At 42.3% G+C, this 20,588-nt stretch overlaps 2 protein-coding genes across 2 annotated transcripts in view; one reads left to right on the forward strand and one right to left on the reverse strand.

Annotated features, from left to right (window-relative positions):
- TBC1D8 (TBC1 domain family, member 8 (with GRAM domain)) overlaps positions 1-14,556 on the forward strand; it is a gene marked incomplete at its 5' end in the record, with an annotated part of 35,767 nt that extends 21,211 nt beyond the window's left edge. Inside the window, 12 exons of the mRNA XM_009574296.1 lie at positions 249-399; positions 1,296-1,510; positions 2,375-2,492; positions 6,780-7,065; positions 7,577-7,706; positions 8,009-8,107; positions 8,669-8,737; positions 10,085-10,325; positions 11,594-11,659; positions 12,253-12,342; positions 12,486-12,586; positions 13,921-14,556. Of these exons, the coding sequence (XP_009572591.1) occupies positions 249-399; positions 1,296-1,510; positions 2,375-2,492; positions 6,780-7,065; positions 7,577-7,706; positions 8,009-8,107; positions 8,669-8,737; positions 10,085-10,325; positions 11,594-11,659; positions 12,253-12,342; positions 12,486-12,586; positions 13,921-14,394 (2,040 nt within the window). The remainder of the gene's footprint in view (positions 1-248; positions 400-1,295; positions 1,511-2,374; positions 2,493-6,779; positions 7,066-7,576; positions 7,707-8,008; positions 8,108-8,668; positions 8,738-10,084; positions 10,326-11,593; positions 11,660-12,252; positions 12,343-12,485; positions 12,587-13,920) is intronic.
- An 829-nt stretch (positions 14,557-15,385) lies between these two features.
- RPL31 (ribosomal protein L31) lies at positions 15,386-20,149 on the reverse strand. The gene is made up of 4 exons (XM_009574295.1): positions 20,038-20,149; positions 18,278-18,403; positions 16,105-16,217; positions 15,386-15,577 (listed from the first exon to the last, which is right to left on the reverse strand). The coding sequence occupies exons 1-4, from the start codon at positions 20,142-20,144 to the stop codon at positions 15,546-15,548; spliced, it is 378 nt and encodes a 125-aa protein (XP_009572590.1). The 5' UTR covers positions 20,145-20,149; the 3' UTR covers positions 15,386-15,545.
- Positions 20,150-20,588: the final 439 nt, after the last annotated feature.

Raw genomic sequence — 20,588 nt, forward strand, 5'->3', positions numbered from 1 at the left:
CTCCCCCCCCCCCCCCCTTTCTTTCTGGTGAATATTTATAATTTTTCTCCCTGTCTGATCAGTTCTGCGCTCCCCCTGTGAGGTGAATTCCATATGCAAAATGGGGAAAGTTGTAGTCCTTAGAGCACTTTCCATATCCATTGGTAATGGAAATAACTTGCAGAATTTCTAATATGTAAAATGTTTCTGTTTACCAGTTCTCACATACACACGATTTGTTCTTTTAAAATATATCCTCTTGTTCCCAGTCTAGGGAGCAAATCAAGGAGAGTCTGTGGGATGACCATTTTGTAGAATACGGCAGAACCGTGTGCATGTTTCGCACAGAGAAGATCAGAAAACTTGTTGCAATGGGAATCCCTGAATCCTTAAGAGGCAAACTCTGGCTGCTTTTCTCAGGTGAGCACTCTTTGAAATGTTGGCTGTAGCATCATCTGATTCTGACCAGGGCAAAACATTTAGGCAAGAAATCTCCCAAGGGCAATTAAATATTGTTTACATGGAGCTTATGATAGTGCTTACAGAAGAGAGATGATCAGCTACTGAACTAATAAGTGCAAGGACGTACCTAGGTAGATCTGTAGAACTTTTATCTCAGGGTAATATGACATGATGTGCAGAAGAATTGAAGTAACATCTGCTTCATCTGTGTAATTTAAAATTAACGTCATGTTTTCATAAAATAATGTTCGTCTTCAAGCAATAATTAGATTGTAGCATAAATATTGACTTAACCCTAGACAAATCAAATTATTGCAAAATAATGACATCTTGAAGTCAGCAGTCCTACTCCTGCTTCTTGTTGAATGTTGGCAGGGGTAATAGAAACTGGAGATGGAAAAAACAACTCGTTTCACCCACAGATCTGGCAGAGCCAGAATGTGCTTATAAATATGATCTCAAGTTTAATCCTTAATCCAGTATACAACGTGTTCAAACATTTGTAAAAAGTATTCCTTCATGTGGAGTTTTTCCTCCTTGGAGGGTGTGAACAGCACTGAGTACATTTCTCCCAGTAATACTTTCTGCTGGGGAAGTTTTCTGCTCAATGTCAATATTAAGGTGTTTTGAATGATGTTGTGTCATATAAGCTTTGCTAATACTGATTTTGTTTTCAAGACACATATTCTGTTAGGACTTTATTTCTTTTAGGTCTGGAGATTTCATTAAACTCAAGGACCTTGGGGAAAACCATCTTGCTCACATCCTTTCGAGCAGTAATACCCACAACACTAAGTTTAGCATCATCCTAATCCACTTGCGTCTTCCTCTTTCTCTCTCCCTGCTGCCTTCAGATGCCGTGACGGATCTCGCCTCGCATCCCGGTTACTACGTACATTTGGTGGAGGCCTCCATGGGCAAGTGCTGTATGGCGACGGAGGAGATCGAACGTGACCTCCACCGCTCGCTGCCCGAGCACCCTGCCTTCCAGAGCGAGACAGGGATAGCCGCCTTGAGAAGGGTGCTCACGGCGTACGCGCACAGGAACCCCAAAATAGGATACTGCCAGGTGAAAAACCCCCAGCGGGGTAATGCTGTTTTCTTTCCTCTTTATGCTGTCTCAGTTCTATCCTTCTCTTGGGAGTATTTTTAGTGGTGGTTTTGATAAATAATGTCTTTTTAGTTACAAAAAATACATAATTTTAGACATTATATGTGATTTACTCTGGAAAACAAGTGCATAGGCTGGTACTCCGGCTTAACAAAAGTCTTCGCTCAGCATTTTGCAAACTGCAATTAGAGTTAAAGGAGGGGGAAAAAAATGTTTCTGATGCTTCTGTTTGTTCGAAAGTGTGTTTCTTACCCAATACTTGGAGACAGTGCAAAGTAAGCTGGCCTGCACAGATTAGATTCATGTAGAACACTGGGGCAGAGGTTTAGTGAACTAAATTTCTGCTCCTTTCTGCAGAAATTGATGACAAATTATGAAATACTTTACCCAGCTGGCCAGCTAAAATAATAACTTTACCTTCTGTGCAGCTCCCTGAATTCTGATTAACATCAGACCGGTTCCAGATTCCTTATCTTCTTTTGAAATACAAATACAGGGAGAGGGAGAAAGCAGCCCCAAAACATCTTGCACTATCAGTTACCTACTTTGTACCTGGGCAAACCCAGTACTGTGCTTTTCTCCATTGTTTCCTATTGCACTTAGGAAATACACAGTATACATAATACAGTATACATAAGCTTGAAAAACTTGTTATGCCTTTGGGTTGCAATTATATGTTCACTGTCTATTACCTTTCTCTTGCTTGTTGTTTTTTTTAGTTGTTTACATCACGTTCTTTCTTTAAAAATACCCACAATTTAGCTTTTGTTAGTAGGATTCGCTGTCACTAACAAATCCCATTTTCTTCTTTGCCCTTGTAAGTCTATGAATATTTTGACCTCCGTGTTGCTGTTGTATGCCAAAGAGGAAGAAGCCTTTTGGCTGCTGGTTGCTGTGTGCGAGCGAATGCTGCCGGATTACTTCAATCACCGGGTGATAGGTGAGCTCGTGCCTCTCTTCTTGCTAACTGGGAAGGGGCAGCCGAATGGCCACTGGGGTGAGTAAAATGCTCAGGGTCTTCTGAGGTCCAGACCCCACGGGTGAGGTGCTCCGTCGACTAGCGCGGTGTGCCGGAACAGCTCAGGTTCCAGCTAGGGTTGGTTTCATCGACTAGCGCAGTGTGCCGGGACAGCTCAGGTTCCAGCTAGGGTTGGTTTCGGTTTGAAGGGTTTGAACTGCAAGAACTATAAATATAAGCTCGGCTTTTACTTTTTTTTTTTTCTTTTTTTTTCTTGTTGATCAGAAGGCGGTGGCGCTTTTGCCTGTTAGGTAAAAATAGAAGAGTTTGCGTGTCTTGGTTAGGAGTGTTCAGTATTAGAGACTTGAGCTGTTTAAAATGGACCCAGGAAAGATCTGCTAGAGTAGCTATTTCTGATCTGACCTGTCTGCGTGGCCTGGCTGCTGCAGTAATACAGGCTTGCATCTAAACTGGCCCTTTGTAATGAGGGCTGATACAAAACCCTCTGAATGTGAGATGCTGCGTTAAGAAATAAGCCCAGTCCCTCTGCAGTGCGTGCCTTGTACTGCATGTGCTATGTCTCCTGTTCTTTGCAATGCAGCTATTTTTAAGACTGTTGTGCAGATGTCTTCCTACTGCACAGAAAGAGAGGGGCTGAGCAGCTTGACGCAGTAATTGCAGGTATGCATACAAGAAAAAGTACTTGTTCTTTGCAGTCACTTTGCAAAGAAATGTTCGGTAGCTTTTCCCTCTTTAATGCTAACCTTACTCTTTAGTTACAGTGTCTGCTGTTACACCATCACCGTAGCAAAGGGAGGGATGGGGGTCACTTGTGAGGAGGTGGGGATAGGAGGAAATCCCTGGCAGTAGTGGTTCTGGGAGCTTGAAATGGTGCGGGCGCTCGTGTACTGCCTGGGGAGCAGGAGGAGATGTCTGAGAAGATTTCTGATCTTTTGCTTGGAGGACGGGATTTGTCATACCTCCCTCCTGACACTGTGCCGCTGCAGTTACTGTCTTGTCACTGAACTGGCAGGTAAGGTAAATTAAAGCAGAGTTATTCCAAAGTTAGCTGGATGCTTGGGATGTTTTGTGGTGCTTTGAATGCCATTGGTATTTTCAACTAGTGGATTGGGCACTGTAAGAAGTTTGGTTCTTGTCTCCAACTGTGACTTTAAACTGCCATCTCAATGACTTACTCCCATGTTTGCCTGTCTCCTTCCTTGATTAAAAAAGAAACACAGCTTTATCTATCCTTGTGCATTTCTAGATATCATTAGCCTAGGGCCTGCCTTGAGTTACTGATGATTTTGGTGCTTGCTGGGTTATTTCCCATAAGTAGCATTCTGCACACCCAAACAAACTTGAGTGGTCCCACGTGGATGGCCATATCGCTGCCCTGAGTTGTACTTAATTTTGGGTTTCTATCTTGCCTGTCACTCGCGATGGCTACAGCCTACACTGCTTGAGTGCTGATAGTCTTGGTTGTCCTGTCTCTCTGTTTTCCTGTCCTCTGTACCCAAAGGAAAGGGCAAGTAGAGGTACTGCCATGGCTCACCACAGTGCAAAGAGCCAGGGGCTTCAGCTCAGAAGTTCCCCTGCTCCCCCTAGTCGAACGGCAGCAATGCACTTTTGCAGTGTGGTGCTTCACTGAGCAGTTACTTCTGCAGCTTTGATTTACCCTAGACCGTAGTGTGGCCAAATCGGTGCTACTGATCTTCTCCACTCTGCTCCTCCTCTGGTTCCTGTTGCTTAGTTAGTGTTCTTGGCTTCACATTCCAGTTGACCTTCTTTTTTGATTTGCAACCAGCTCTTGTCTAAACTTTGTATTGTTTCTTCCTGCAATAACACTTCCGAGACCCAACTCTTCCTCTTTGTCCGCACTGCCAACACTGTTGTCCAAATTTTGATCTCTCTATGACTTTGGTGATCTCTGACCTTGGTACCCGTTGCTGTGCTTTTCCTCTTCAGTGTCAGGCAGTAATCTCTACAATTAAAACAGCTACTGAATTAATGACCTTGGTTATAACAGGCCTTCTTAGCTCCATCTTCTCTTGGGTCTTTTCCTCATGACATTCAAAATCTTTTATTTATTTATTTATTTATAATTTCTGCTTTCAAAACTTAGGCAATTCAGTCCTACTCAACCTTTTTATTTTTATCATATGACCATCTCCCTCCTTCAGCCTTGCCAGCAATGACCGCTCTGTCTTTTAACAAGCCTTTTCATCGTTTCACTGCTTGCAAATAGGAAAAGCCTGCAGGCAGGGCTGGCCCCCATTATTTCCTACGTCAGGAACTCGCTCTGTTCGTCTCCCTTCTGCAATGCATGGAGAAAATTATAAGCAGATAGCTGGAAGATAGAAACAAGTTGTACTTGGGTCAAGAGCGGTGGCAAGGGTCACGCACATCCTATCCTCAGGTTAGCGTGCCATCTCACCCCACTTCATCTGTTAGACTGTCATCATCTTGCTATTACAATTCTTGAAACAGTGAAAACCTCACTTTATTTCTCTGATTTGCCCTTTCAGTCTTGGAGATGTCATTTAGTTTGCATCTTGGGTCATCATTTTTTAAATGGATACTCTGGTATTCTCCTACCTCATTATGGTTTCATGCTGTAATAAATTAGAGATTCAGTTGCTCAGGTATCGTGGTTTCTGGGAGCCTAATGAAAACATGGGCATAAAAGTAACTTTGAATACACCTGCTTGACTTCTGTCTACACTGTCAACACTTAATTATAATATGATCTTCTGCAAAAGATCTGGGTAGCATTGCACATTTCTTTTAAACCTCTGCTTTTGCCAATCTCTCCCATGCTGCCTATGAGCCTGGAATGATCTTTTTATATGTGTCTGCCTATCTGTCTCTGGCTTCCTTCAAATACCCCTAAAACCAGCTCTGGTTTTTTTGGTCTCTGTTAACTATGGCTATTAAATTGTTTGTATTAAGCTTGTTAAAAAAACAAACAAAAAGCTGCTCTCTGTTGAGTAACCCCAGTCCGTTTTCTCCTCTGTTTTCTTTACCCTTCTTATTTATGATCATCTGATGTGAAAAGGCTCTCTCTTCAAAGCAAAGCACCATGCTTGATGTGTTCTCAAAAGCTCTTTGCATGTCCCTGGGCGCTTGTTTTTGATTTGTGGTGTTGTAATGTTTGTTCAGCCACCAGCAGAAGCTCTTTGTGGCTTGATGTGAGAAGTTCTAAAGACAGAGAAATGTCCTATCAGTTTTTTTATGATTTGGATGCAAAGCCAAAAGATGCTGGCTCTCTGCCACAAATTGTCCAGGTTATGTTCTGCTTTTGGCCAACAGAAGTTTTAAGTGCTAAGGGTATATATGTCTCCGGAATTTCGTAGCAATTAAAGTGGTCTCCTAATATTAGCAAAATATGGACTATGAGAAAGAAACGAAATAACTTGAAAAGCAAAATAATTGAAAAGCTAACTGCATTTTATATTCAGGCACATTTTTAACTTCTAGCATCTTCGGTTAAAGCTCCTGATGTGGCAGAACTGGTTTGTAGACAGAGGCCACTTCAATGATATGAAACTATATTGATTCTACAATAGCTGCTGACAAAGCAGGACTAAGCTAGTAGCTAAAACAGAAGGAACAGAGCCCAAATCTGCTCCTTTTAGAAAGACTGGTTGGGACAGTTAGGAAAGCTTATATCTGGGCATTGCAGAAATGTTTTGTTCTTAAAATATATGCATATGTATATATGCATGCAAGTATATATTTATATCTGCGCATATATTTATGTGTAAATATTTTTCTTCCTGCTTAGTGTGTGTAGCCATATCTGGATTTCCATCTTACATTTTCTCACTTAGAATGAAAGCTCTACTGCCCGCTTGCTTGAGTGCGTACACTGGAGAGGAATGTGTACTGTCTTATTTTCATTGCATAGATCCCAAGTCGAACAGTAAAATGCTTTAAGATTGCTTTCGCTAGCACTTAATTGTTATGTGCTCTTTTAGCCAAAAACAACAGCTGCTGCTATTACTATTTCATTGCACCCTAAAGGCCCTTAGCAGAACCAACATGGTCTTTTTGCAGAAAGTTGTGCAGTAAGGATTACGGACATGAGGGTTGGAGCTGAGATCACAGCAGTAAGATAATGGTATTTTTCATTGTAGGGGTGTGCGTATCTTGTCAGTTTAAATTTTAAGAAAGTCTTGCAGTAGATAATTGACAGCGATCATTAGCTTTAAAGAATTTTTTTTCCTATGTCAGTCCTGGCTAATACTGTTTCTTTATGACTTGCAGGTGCTCAGGTAGACCAGTCGGTGTTCGAGGAGCTTATAAAAGAGCAACTTCCAGAGCTGGCTGAACATATGAAGGATCTGACAACCTTAGCTTCCATCTCTCTTTCATGGTTCCTTACCCTTTTCCTTAGCATCATGCCCCTGGAAAGTGCTGTGAATGTTGTGGACTGCTTCTTCTATGACGGGATCAAAGCCATTTTCCAGCTGGGCTTGGCCATACTGGAAGCCAACGCCGTGGATCTGTGTAACAGCAAGGACGACGGGCAGGCCCTGATGATCCTGAGCAGGTATGGCCACGCGGGAGTGCTCCTTCCATCGCGGGCCGTTCTGCCGCAAAACAAAGGCATTTGGGTGCTGTCGTGATATCGACAGCGCTCTGTAGGCACCGGCGGGACCCTCCGTGTTACCTTGCTGCTGCTGCTTTCGCAGTGCCTGCCTTAAACAATGGGCTTTGTACATGGGACGAGTAGATGTCCTGTGAAATTTCCTGGCAGTGCCGAGACATGCATCGACTGCGTCAATGTGCAATATTTACTGCTGCTCTTCGTGCCTTCCCTAGAGTGACGGGCTTCCTGCTCCAGACTTCAAGGAGACAGAAGCTTTCTTCCTTGGGCAGCGTTTAGTCATTTGGCTGGCTTGCCGTTCCTCGGATGAGTAATCGTGAAGGCATTTTTAAAAAGCCTAGCAGCCCAAAAACCAATCTATTTCTCAGTCTGAGCCATAAGACTTGTTTGCTTATTTATATTGAGAAGACCACAGTGCAGAGTAATCTGTGTTGCTTATATTTCTTCCCTTCAGGTTTTTAGAGAATGTCAAAAATGAGGAAAGCCCTCTGCCACCTATTGGTAATCACCACGCGTTCTTCAGTGACGACCAGGAAGCCTCGCCAGTGACTGAAATAGCTAACCTAATTCATGACTCCTACGAGGTAAAATACAGCTCCGTGTCTACCGATCAGTTAACTTACAATTTTTAAAAAGAAAAAGGTTAAATTTAACATGGATGTTTTGAAAGTTAATACATATCTTTACAGATTCCTTGAGTAAGTGCTCAAATGCACAATGCTAGGTGTAGTATAAATACCTATACTGACACATCAGTTAGAGACTGGGTATGCTTTTTCTTCAAGGACTCACAATACTTCAAAAGTTGTGTTTCCAGTAAATAAATAAGAAATACAAATGTCATAAAATACTATAAAAATAATAAACTTCTGCTCCTCCCTTGTAGAAATTTGGAGACCACTCTGTGGCGCAGATAGAGCACATGCGCTACAAACACCGAATCCGTGTCCTGCAAAGCCACGAAGACACAACAAAGCAAAATGTGGTGAGTAGGGTATTGTTTCGACGGGGGTAGCTTAACATCTCCTCTCTGGAGGCAGAAGGCTTTCGTTTTTTAAAAGGCACCACCAGATCTTCAAAAAAAGAAGAATCACTACTGACTCTGGAAAAAGCTCTTTCCTGGGATGCTGATGGGTTTGGTTTCTCTATTGCGGCCACGTGCATTATTTTCTAGGGTGGCTTTAACGTTAAGAACAACTGCAGGACTGTCCAGCCCAGTGTCTTGTCTCTGACCGTGGCCCTAGGCAGATGCCTGGGGAAGAGCATAAGAAGAGAGCGAGCGCGATGCGATGCTTCCCTGGCCTCCTGTGACCCGTAGCTTAGGGACTTCCCGTCTTTGTTTCTAATAGCCCTTGAGGGATTTCTCTTTTCACGGATCTGTCCAACCGGTGAACCTAAAAAAGGGGGAAAAATTGCAAAGATTTTTCAATGCTGCAGTTTTCAGCGGTACCACGTAAATATAGTCCCTGCGGGGCTTGTGGGCCTGCCCGTGTCAGTGATGATGGGAGGAAAGATTGTCACTAACATGATTTTCTTTCTTTTTAAGCTCCGAGTTGTCATCCCAGATGTTTCGATTCTTCCTGAAGATTTAGAGGAATTGTACGACTTGTTCAAGGTTGGTCCCCCTGAAAAATAGGGGATGCACCTATTTGAGGCTTCTGGGTGTAACTTGAGCTGTCGCTGTGCAGTGCAGACCTCGTGTCCTCTGCCTGGGCAGTACTATTCGGATGGGATCTTGTCATTTCATCCTTTCTGTGGTTGCCCAGTTGTTAAAGAGGAATAGTAATGTATTGATCCTTCAAAGGAGAATTGCTTCAGAGTTTCCTTTCTAACTTGCTGCTTGGAAATGGCCCACGAGAAATTAGGTTCTGGTAACTTTCACATGCAGAGTAAATTAAATAATACATAGCTCTGCTCACTGGGAGCTCTGCAGTACTTTTAAGTCCTGCTCTCTTAATGCTCTTTAAAGGCAGACTGTTCTCCATGGGGGAAAAAATCGCCACAAACTTGTGTCCTTGCTGTTTGTTCCCAATTTCCTAATAGTTTTAATTTTTTTTTAGAACTAAAAGCAGTTTCTACTTCAGTTCCTTTCTGTCAAGCTGATACTTGAAAGAACTATTGTAAGTTAAGGAGACAGGGATATCTAAGCTTATACAACTATACTTGATTTAGAGGTCCAAGCATGTAATTATCGCCCTTAAGGGACCATTTCTTTTGTGTATTGTTCGTAGCCATAAATACTAGGTACTGAGAATATGACTGTGCTATGTTCTTAATGTTGCGTAGCTTTGTGGCTAAGAGCAGCTGTATCCTCCCTCCATTAGTGGTTGTAAGACGATGCTGCTGGGGCTTGCTCTGCAGTGCTTCCCTCCTGCTCCTTGCTGCTCTCTTTTTGAGCTTTGACTGGCTTGCACTCCTCCACTTTCCTCGTTTCATTTCTTGGTGGTGTTTCCTTTATCGTTAGCTCCCTTGCTCCCCCAGGACAGCTCGTTTTGTTAGGACTCTTTGTTTTGCATCAGCCAGTCCCTAGGGGAAGACTAATAGGTACAGTATCCAAATGGAGAGGTCTGAGAGAGAATAAATGAGCAGGTCAAGAATGTATAACGCTTACCCTGAATTTTCTCCGACTCTGTCACTTTGGCTGGTTAGAGACATCCCGGGCCAGATGTGGCTAACAGAGTTTCAGTAGCCTGCAGTGAATTTCTTCTAAGGATCTGCCAGTCTCCCTTCAAATCTATTAATTATCCATTGGAAATCATGGGAGTGCTTGGCTGCTCTAATTAAAGATTCATACTTTGCTTTTTCTCACAGGAACGGTCTTGGTATCGTTATAACACCTCGCTCAAAGAGAATTGTGAGCATTTCCAGCATACTTTGATGTGAATGCCTTTTTCTGCCGGTTGCACTCTCTCTGATACCACACACTGCAATCCCCCCTTTTCCACCTCTTGATTTCTCCTAGAAGGAACATTTAATAAGGTGTTACTGGGACACGACGAGTCCGGTCGTCGAGCGGCACGACCCCAGCAGACCGTACGCCGAGCAGTACCGCATCGATGCCCAGCAGTTCGTTAACCTGTACAGGCTGGTCTCCCCCTGGACCTGCGGGGAGCACACCGACGTCCTCGCCCAAAGGACCTTCCGGCTCCTGGATGAGAACATGGACCGGCTGATTGAATTCAAGGGGCTGGCCAGCTGCTTAGGTATCGCCTCCCCTGAGGGGTGGAAGGTGGGCAGAGGTCGGGGGTGGCATGTGGGTGAGACACAGATGTTGAAATGCCATGCAGCTGCCAGGGGAGGATGCGGGCAGATGGTTTTCTTGGGCTTGTAATTAGCCTGACCAGTGACCTTTACTAATTCTTTGTGATCAAATCACCTGAAGTCGATTAGATTTAAAAGACAGCCTAAGGACATGATCGAATATTGTATTAAAATATTTGATTTCTCGGACAATAGTAATTTTGTTGAAAATATTTTATGAATTAAAATTATACTTGGGTCTGTGCGGAAGGCTAGGAAATCTTCTCTACCGGACTGTTGCTCTCAGTATATCTTTGAAATCTCAGTATACCTCTTTGTAACTGCTTCTTGAAGACTTAATCTTAACACAACTGACTGCTGCATGCCTTCTATGTTGACAATAAGCAGAACAAAAAACAATCTGGCCAGCAGGGACCGAGAGCTGTGCTGGGTTGGTCTTGAGGCCACCAGCTGTTCTAATGAGATGAGGCTGCCCGTCCCAAAATCTGGCTGAAGAAGAAGGAGCCACATCTCAACTGTTGCCTGATGCCACGTGAAACAAATGAATCAACGTTCAAAGCTTCATTAAAAATCAGTAAATCAGTATTCTCGCCACTTAAGCTTTCTAGAATTTTTTTATGTGAACCAAGCCAACCTGTATTATATTGTTACATGATTTTGAGTCTTAGAGGGATACAACTTTAAAAATTAAGTTTTTCACAGTGTTTCAGTGCATTTGGAAGTTTAGAATCTCATTTCTACTGGTCATTGAAAACGTGAATTGTATTACATGTGAAGTAGTTACCTCTTCTGGCCTTATGCTACAGAAAAGCAGTAAGAGCTGAAGGGCAGAAATATTAAGAATGTGATGGCCCCAAAGGGAGTTTTCTGTCTCTCTCCTCTCACAGTCCTGTTAATCTGTGGCAGCAAACAGCCTTTGCTAGATTGCCTGCCATTCTCCTTCATATTTTTAAACGATGCTGAAGCTTCACAGGGCTAGGTACTCCCACTCACAAGAACAAAGACCAAACCAGATGGCTCTCACCTGCTGTTCCTCACTGACAGGCACTACTTGAAATATTTCACTGTAATATACTGACCATATGTTTTCATGTATTGTCCAGTGCAAACAATTATTTTTTGTGCACAGAGAATGCCTGATTTATTTTAAACTGTGGAAGTAAATGCTCTGGTCCACTTCCTTCTTGTTCTTTTTTTTTTTTTCTTGCAGATGTTATGTATAATGGAGAAATGAATGAAAAGATAAAGTTACTATATAAGCTGCATATCCCACCTGGTAAGAAATTTGAAAGGGAGTGAATACCTCAGTTTGCCTCAAAACTCTTGCTTAAAGCTTTTGGGAAAAGGCTGCTTAATGAAGAATCCTATCTTGCTTCCTTCAGCTGGGAGCTTATAGGATTTGCATTTGTAGTTATGCTCACCGCATTTTGAAATTTACTCCAGTCAAAACCTTTTTGGGTGAAATTTATAGATACACAATGTCAAGGCTCACATCTGCTGCGTTCGGAGATCTTTTGCAGCCAATTATATGGAATAACATTTCTGGATGGCTGGTACTCCATGCACAGTAGAAATCTCCTTATCGCATCTTGATCCAGTTCTGATTAGGTGACAAAATTCTGTGGTAGTTTCTCTCTGCAAAGTTTTTAATTAACTGTGCCATTCTTGGCAGATTTCCAACTCTCTCACTGCAGCCACCAGTCTTACTTACATTAACATAATTTTACAGTATAATGAAGTACTGTTTAAAAACATCTTTGCCCAATTATTTTGCTTTCTTCAAATATGTAAATTTTAAAAGCATAAATATATAACCATTATGTAGCATTGGAAGGATACATCATTACATTTGTCACTTTTTTTGGCTAGCTCTCACAGAAAATGAGCGAGACAGCCAGTCACCATTAAAGAATCCTTTGCTGTCAACTTCAAGACCACTAGTCATTGGAAAAGCAAATGGTATGTCCAAAATGGTTCTCTAATGCGTGTGCATATGAGATAACCGACTCCATTATCTCTGCTCTCTGGGTTTTATTTTGAAATGTCAATTTACTCCAGCGACTTGAAAACTAATTCTCCTTTTTGTATCTGCTCCAAAAAAGGTGATGCAGTAGATTACCAAAAGCAGTTGAAGCAGATGCTGAAGGATCTAGCCAAAGAAAAGGATACCAAAACTGAAAAAGAATTGCCAAAAATGAGCCAGGTATGTATACTAGGGGCTATGGTCTGTTTTTAAAGAAGTGGAGGGTACTCAAAAATGAAATGACTAAATACAAACAGTTTAGCTCTTTCTGAGAAAGTGTAACTTAAGCCTGAGCTTAGATTCAGTCCTTCAGATATCAAGGATTGGGCTACTCTGATCCAGGGAGCAGGCATCATGTTTAAAAACCCTCAACCACCTTTCTAGCAGCTCCCTTGCCTCAGACTGCCTGGTGAATAGAAAGAATTTCAGACTTACTTACCCTCATCTGCAGCGTAACAGGCTGGAAAACAGGCTCATTCAGGCTGGAAAAAGCCCTCCTGCCAAGCCCAGAGCATTCCTGAGAATGCATATTGCTGTTCTGTCTTCCCTGACCTCCTCTCCACCAAACTGGTGACTTCTTAGTCCATCACCAACTGGGACTTGACCTGTCATAGCCAAATGCTGACTAGAAGAACTGCATTGACAGCTGAAGGCTCTCATCATCTTACCATCTCCTCCCTAATGCCAGTAGAGCTTTGTGTATGTTGTTGGCATGAGGAAATCTACTGGAGGGAAAAGGGTCCTGTATTAGTAAAACAAATGTACGAACATGCAAAGAAAGATGGGACTACACCCAGAATCCCTTCTGTGCTGGCATTGCTAAATAAAGTTTTAAATTGTTGGCATATACCCAACCTTTCAGCTCAGCATAATCTCTCATAAAGACATCACTTGATGGAACTTCTGAGGTCCCTTTGCCCTGAATTATCCATCCTGTGACTGTAAGAAACTCAAGAGCTCACAAATTTCATAATAGGATACAGAAATGTCCTCTCATAGCCTAGTAATCATCTGTGATGGGTGAGTGAGGGAAGGAAGGAAGGAGAGAAAGGGGTTGGGCAGCGATGTCTGCATTTTATTACAAGAAAAAGACGGGAAAGAGAGAGAAACGGCAGAAGGGAAGTTGCTTGCAAGCCTGTGGGTGGCTACTCTGGTTGCAGTTTGTTCTGTGTAACAGCCACCAGTTTTCCACCAGTAACAGATCTATCAATCATCTCTTGCGTCCTATCTCACTTGCCCTTTGGTCATCTGAGAGGTCCTGATCTCCTTCATCAAGGCAGCAAAATACTTTTCTGCCCTGTTCCCTTTCTAATTTGCAGCACCAAGGTTTCCTAGCATCAGTGGGGGTTGAAATCCCTTCGCGAACATCTTTTAAAATGCAGGCAGCAGTTACAAACGTTCAAGTCTGTACAGAGCATTCTGCCTGCCTTTGCAGTACTGTGCCCTCGCCTGACTCCTAGTTACCCATAGCGTGGCTGTTCAATAGTTTGATTTTGGTTTTTCATCCTTTACAGAGGGAATTCATTCAGTTCTGCAAAACCTTGTATAGCATGTTTCATGAAGATCCAGAGGAGAATGATTTGTATCAAGCCATTGCCACTGTGACCACGCTGTTACTTCAGATTGGAGAAGTAGGACAAAGAAGCATCAGCCTGGGGAGCGGATCGGACGAGTTCACTGAGGACTTACAGCCTGAGACCTCGCAGCCCGAGGCCTCTGCTTCAGATCAGGATGCTGTTTTTACTGACACTGTGAAGACCCCTCACAAAGACTCTCAACCTTCACCTGTGACTGAAGGGGACTGGACTGTCTCTTTTGAACATATTTTAGCATCCCTCTTGACTGAACAGTCGTTAGTTAACTTCTTTGAAAAGCCCTTAGAACTAAAGCCAAAACTTGAGAATGCAAAGCTAAATCAATATAGTCTCAAAACAAATGGAATGAGCTGCCAGTCACGGGGTGAACAGACAAAACTAAACACGCAGTAGTAGCAAATCTGTCAAAAATGAAATGCACTGAAATTATGCCAAAGCACATACTGTAAAAGGCTTTCAGTTAGCAGTGGACTTTTGATAAAAAAATTGTTGGTCTGTGGTTTTCAGTTTAAGAGCTTTAAAAGCTAAAGGGTGTGTAGGTTTGTTTTGTGCCATTGATTTATTAATTATGTTCTTGTTTTGAATGTAAAAGGAAACATCTGTCTACAGTGTGAAGACACTGAAGCCCTCTTCCGCACAGGGAGAGCAGAGGCTGGCTCCAGTTGTCCTTTTTTTTTTTTTTTTTTTAAACGGGAAAACACTTCTCAGCTACTGTCCGCAGTTTGTTTGGGTTGCCTTTTTTGCACTAATACTGAAAACTGTTTCAATGCTGGTAATTGAAACTATTTTAATATATTTGATCGTATTCCAATTTGTATGTCTTGCTGAAATGTTAAGTGTACATGGACTATGCTTCCGATGTTGGTCTGTGAAAACATGCACTTTTCAATAAACCCTTTTTGTACTAGACTTGCATTGACAGTATTTATTGATTTATGGAAGGTTAAGTGCCTTTAGTCCCTACTTCATTACACAAATTCTCTAAGCCAGCACGCTCACAATTAATTCACTGGTCAGAACCCCATGGTTCCGTGCAGTGCACAGACTTGCTTGAGAGAAGTCTACTGATTCTGCCTAGGAGACCAGCGGGGGACCAAATGCAGGGAGTTTACTTCATCCACCAGAGATTACGTATATGAAGAACTGATCTAACAGGAGTTGTTTTTTTGGGTGGGTTTTTTTTGGCGGGGGAGGGGGCAGTGCTTGTTTTGTTTTCTAAAACAAATTTGGCCTTACCTTAAAATACCTATGTAGTGAATCTTTATTCCCACAGGAACAGAACAAGAACACTAGGACTTTGCCACCCACATAGGAACATTCGCATCCCCTCCTCATTCCATTCAGATCTAACAGAAGTCTACAGTATCTTTCATTAAGAAAATTACACCATTATGTACAAGCCCAAAGAAAGCAAGATAATTTAAGAGTTAGTCACCTGTTCAACTCAACACTTCACGGATGAGAGCTTGAAGAGACTGGACAATAAAAAAAAACAACTTAGGAGTAAACTTTCTTTTTATCCTTTTATTGCAATGAAAATCAGTTTAATTTTCATCCACATTGACTGTCTGTAGACCTGCAAAACAAGAAATTTTATCACCACCTATTACTAGCACAATTTCCTTTATGTATATGCAATATACGTATATTCACAAGTGCACCTACAGTTTCAAAGCTGAGGTGAGCAAACTGTATAGGCAAGTATTTTGCCAAATGTTAAAAACTTCATGTTAAATCAATTCCGCAAATAAGATATTTCCCAGATAACAAGCAGAAAAGGCTCAACCTGCTTGAGCTTTTGACATCAGAGGATGTACTTTATGTAGGAAAACGCAAACCTTAAACTACCTTAACAACTATGGCCAGTGTTTTTTATTCTCTCAAAATTTACAGGATTATTTCACTGAATTCTGTATTTGCTTTTTAATGCTCATCAGGCAAGCTAGCAGCCCTGTTCTCTACAGCAGAGCTAGTTTAAGCCAGCAGTTTGACCCCTTCAGCATGCTTTTCATCTGAATTTTACATTGCAGAAGGAGCTGTCCCACTTTGCTACTTGTTCAGAAAAACATGGCACGGATGAAGAGAGACGGCATGCAACCTTACCTTTGAATGTTGTGACCGGTACATAGGTAACCAGTGTGTATAGTTTGTTTGGTGAATCTTCATCCTCATTGCGCTTTCTGGACAAACGCACACGGATACGGTAAGGAACATTCCTAAAATAAGGACAACAGATTATTTTTCAATAAAATATGTATAAAACCTGTTAATTCATAGAAAAGTTCTTTGCTCCATGGTTACTACCCACCCCCCCCCAAATTCTTAAGCTTTGTCTATTTGTGCAAAGACATGATGAGTCAATTCTGTTCCTATCTCAGCATCGTAAGAGTGAAATCCTGGGCCTTAGAGACTGTACTGTTTGCCCTGGAGGAGCTTTTTTTTTGTTTTGTTAAAGTGAGCAGGAAAGATTTAACTGAGCCTTGAATAAGATGAATCCATAATCCAGTGGGAGCAAAAAGTCAGAAGTGCATCATCAGTCCACTACTGATCCAGGAAATACATTATGAAGATGATCATGAAGCACAGCGTGAATATGATCAGCAAGCAGCTGTTACTAACAAGCATTTCTTACTCGAATAGAAAATAGTGAGGAAAAAACCCAACAACAATCTGTTCTGAAAGCCTGAAGCCCCTGTCAACAGTCAGAGTACTGCCCAATCTGTATGCCAGAAGTCGCGTGGAAATTCTAGTGAGCATTAGACCTGAACCAAGATCTTGTTTATGGGCATATAACTGATCAACGTTTCTTCCTCACAAAGCATCCTTACCTAATACTGCCCAAAATACGCTGCTGAGGGAAGGCACAAAATTATTTGTCCACACCATTTTTAAAGTAACATCCCCCCTCAAATGAACTCAGGATTTTGGGAAACTCCTGTTCAGAGTACTTTGTTCCACAGAACATGAGAAGGAACCTCCTCCTTGCTGTACGTTCTCAGAGCATACTTACTAAATCAGATGAATGCAATAATTAAGACACAGGAACTTGCTTCGATCTACTCCCTTCTTGAAACAAATCAAAAGCATTTTTCACTCCTTAGATCACTGACTATCACACTAGCTGACATGGTGATTTTAGCCTCTCCTGATCCTTCCAGAGGAAGATATTTTACTTTGCATACATTATCTATTCTAACTAGTGAAAACTGCAGTTAAACTCAGGCTGGAAAGACAGATGTGATGACTCCCTGCTCCACAGAACACACTTCTACTAGTTAATATAAGGAAGTCTTGGTTAGGAGCCTCACTACTAAGCTCTGAAGTTATGCTGTCACCTGGCTCAATTGCTACTTCTTCTTTGTGTATGAACTGGAATGGCTTAACAGGAAGGACAGAGAACCCCTGCCCAGAAGATCTGGTAACTTAGTTCCATCTTCCCACTCTGTTTTTGAAGGAGGGGTTGCCCTAAGCACAAAACTCCAGGTAAAGGACTGTAAATTTGTCATAGGCTAGACTCAGGAATCTAATTCCTAGAAGACGTGGTTTAAAACAAGGGTTCATGCATAGCCAGTGTATCACTCACAGTATTAATCCCTACCAGTTAACCTTTCATTATGGTTTAAGAGGTCCCACTCCTCACAGGAGACCCTTTGGACCATCTTCATGCATGCCAAATGCCATATAAGCTGCCTCTGTAGCAGCGATTTAAGAGAAGCTGTGATTTTTTGGCCCCCAAACTACTTGTACTTTCAAGACAAGATTAATGGCCCTATTTAAAACACACCTCATTATTTCTTTGTGTAGCATTTATCAACTCAGCATGCTTCGAAACCTAATCCTGTTCAGACACATTACACAAATCTCAGGTACTTAAGCCTGGGACTGTAGGTAGCACTAAAAAGCCATGTTTCTAAAAACTGTCTGCTATAATAGGGGTTGGGGTAATACAGTATTACAATACCCCAATCCTGCCCCCCACCCCCAAACCTGCATTCCTTCTTTCCTTTGCTTTATTCTTATTAGAGGTAGAACAAAGTTCTTTCAGTTCCAGAGTTTACTGAAGCTTTGCTACAAGTACACTGAGGGAGCTGACCAGAACGTAGCGGTGACAGAAAGGTTAGCTTGGCATGCACATTGTAAGAAAGGAAGCATTTGCAAAGAAAATGCAAATGCTGCAAGAAGGATACAAATTTTTCTACCCCTCCAAGTCCTGCACCTCCACATGCACAGTTAAAAGGTTCTTCCTCACCCAGTAAGGAAAGTTGCAGAAACCTACCTTATTCCTTTAGCCCAGACTGCTTTGTTCAATCTAGTGTCAATGCGAACATCAGGAGTACCCATTTCCTTCATCGCAAATTTACGGATTTCCTTGAGAGCACGCGGTGCTCGTTTCTTGAAGCCCCTAGGACAAACACAAGAGCAATTTCTTTAACTTCAGGAAACTGCCAGCATCGGACACTTGTTGCAGCACTCAACCACTGACGTTCTCTAAACATAGAATTGAAAGAATTGTGTTCAACAGCAGTTCAATAGCTGCATCGTAGTATGAACAGTCCTTTACCCTGGTAGGCAGCTGCTAACCTTAATGTCTATGCCTAATAGAAACCACATACAGTTATGCCTAAGAATTTCCGTAAAATTTTGCAACTGCAAGATCTCCCGGATCTTAAGTCTTATTTATAACACGTTGACATGAAAACTTCTTGCAGTATGACTGAAGAGATCAGACCTTTCACAGATACTCTAAATGAAAGGCCTATGAAAACAGCAGTGCAACAATGGTAATACAAACTTGACAGAACTGTTCAGTATAGAAATAAACAGCAGAAGAACAAAACTGATGCTATTCTGAGTAACAGCTTCTGCTAAACGGTATTTGATGGTTACTTTCTTCATGTCATCATGACTGGACCACCATCAGAACTTTTTTTTTTACAAATATAGCTTGTCTCATGCCTATTACGGGCAGATTCTGCATGACTGGGCATTTACACTGAAAGTTACAGCTGCACCGCAAGTGCTTTGCTGTAGGTATTATACCCACACTGTGACATGCGGCTATAGTGGCAGTAGGGTCTAAGGTCCCACAGTGGGCTACGTTTAGTATTATTTGTACACTACTGTTGATATTTAGTGCTAGAAATCAGGGGTGGGTGAGTGATTACAAGCAAGACAAGCATTAAACAAAAAGTATTTCCCCCCTAGTACTTCGTGCCTAAAGCGAAAAGAGGATAACCCCAAAAGAAAAGAGGATAGCAGGATTGTCATCATTAAGAATAGACTGAATTGCCATAAACTATCAACAGGCAAGGCCAGAACATCTTATTGCCATTTAAAGGTACCACTGCCTCCCATCCTCACCCATAGTTTTGTAATAGTCCACTGTCTCATTTCTCTCCTACTCCAAGTTAACTTCCGCAATTTCACCAGTTGTTTTGATTCAGATATAGTTTTGTTCCATGTGACGGCAGCCGCACGCATACAGAGAGAATCAAAGGGAGATGCAGTTTCTCAACAAGTCCTCTCAAGCACTTCACTACTACACGCTTGTATGAGGTTCAACATATTGTCAGGTAAAAAGTTACTCTCATCTACACACAACTAACATTGTTTAACTCAAATCATACCCCAATTTACACCTCACACAATTTAGTGATAAGCACGGAGCCAATCATTTGATTATAACAATATTTAATTTCTGAAACTTACTACAATGGACTAAATTTTAAACTTCGCTTGGGAAAGATTGACAACCTGTGCACGGAGGTAAATAGCTCTAACTTCGTATTACATCCACGAACACTCACAAAAAAAAAAAAAAAGAAGCTTGTTCCTGAAAGCCACCTGCAAGTATAAGTCTGCACAGGTACACAGCTGCTTCCTCGGTACACAGCTGTAGCACAAGGGACTCAAACATCACGCATTAGCATTGGTGCAGGTAAGGACTGTCGTTCTCTGCAGTTTAAAACTACCGAACCCATTTCCAAACGCCACTTTACGTAAGGCCAATTTCACTGATAAAACCCAAGAACTTACACGCCATGGATCCGCTTGTGAATGTTGATGGTATATTCCCTAGTTACCACCTCATTGATGGCAGAGCGTCCCTTCTTCTTCTCACCACCTTTCTTTGCAGGAGCCATTTGAGCAACGCTGAAAAGCATCCATGCACGCGTCAAACGCAGGCCCAACTTCCCTCAGACTTTTCCCGTCACCTTCCCTCCTCCCATCGTCCCTAGCTCCTCACAAGCCACACAACTCCCACATTCAGAAACTTATTTAAGACCAGTTCACCCCCGGGGTCGCACCAGTCGCAGATTTTAAGCAGCAACTTTTCAGCATTACAGATGCTTTACTCCCATCTCCCTGACAGGAGTGTGAAACATCTGAAGCTCTTCGGCCACTTCCCAAGACGACCGGGCTCCTGCCAGCCCCAAGCACCCTTAAAACCACCCCGTCCTGCTTCTGTATGTCCAAGCCCCCTCATTCTTCAAGGCGACCCAGGAGGGCAGCTCAGCCCGTCCCGGAAAGGCGGTGACAGCGCCAGAGAGGCTCCTTGCAGGGACTGACGGCGGCCTACGGCTCCC

Source organism: Fulmarus glacialis, unplaced genomic scaffold (genome assembly GCF_000690835.1).
Source record: "Fulmarus glacialis isolate BGI_N327 unplaced genomic scaffold, ASM69083v1 scaffold16703, whole genome shotgun sequence".
Taxonomy (NCBI): domain Eukaryota; kingdom Metazoa; phylum Chordata; class Aves; order Procellariiformes; family Procellariidae; genus Fulmarus; species Fulmarus glacialis.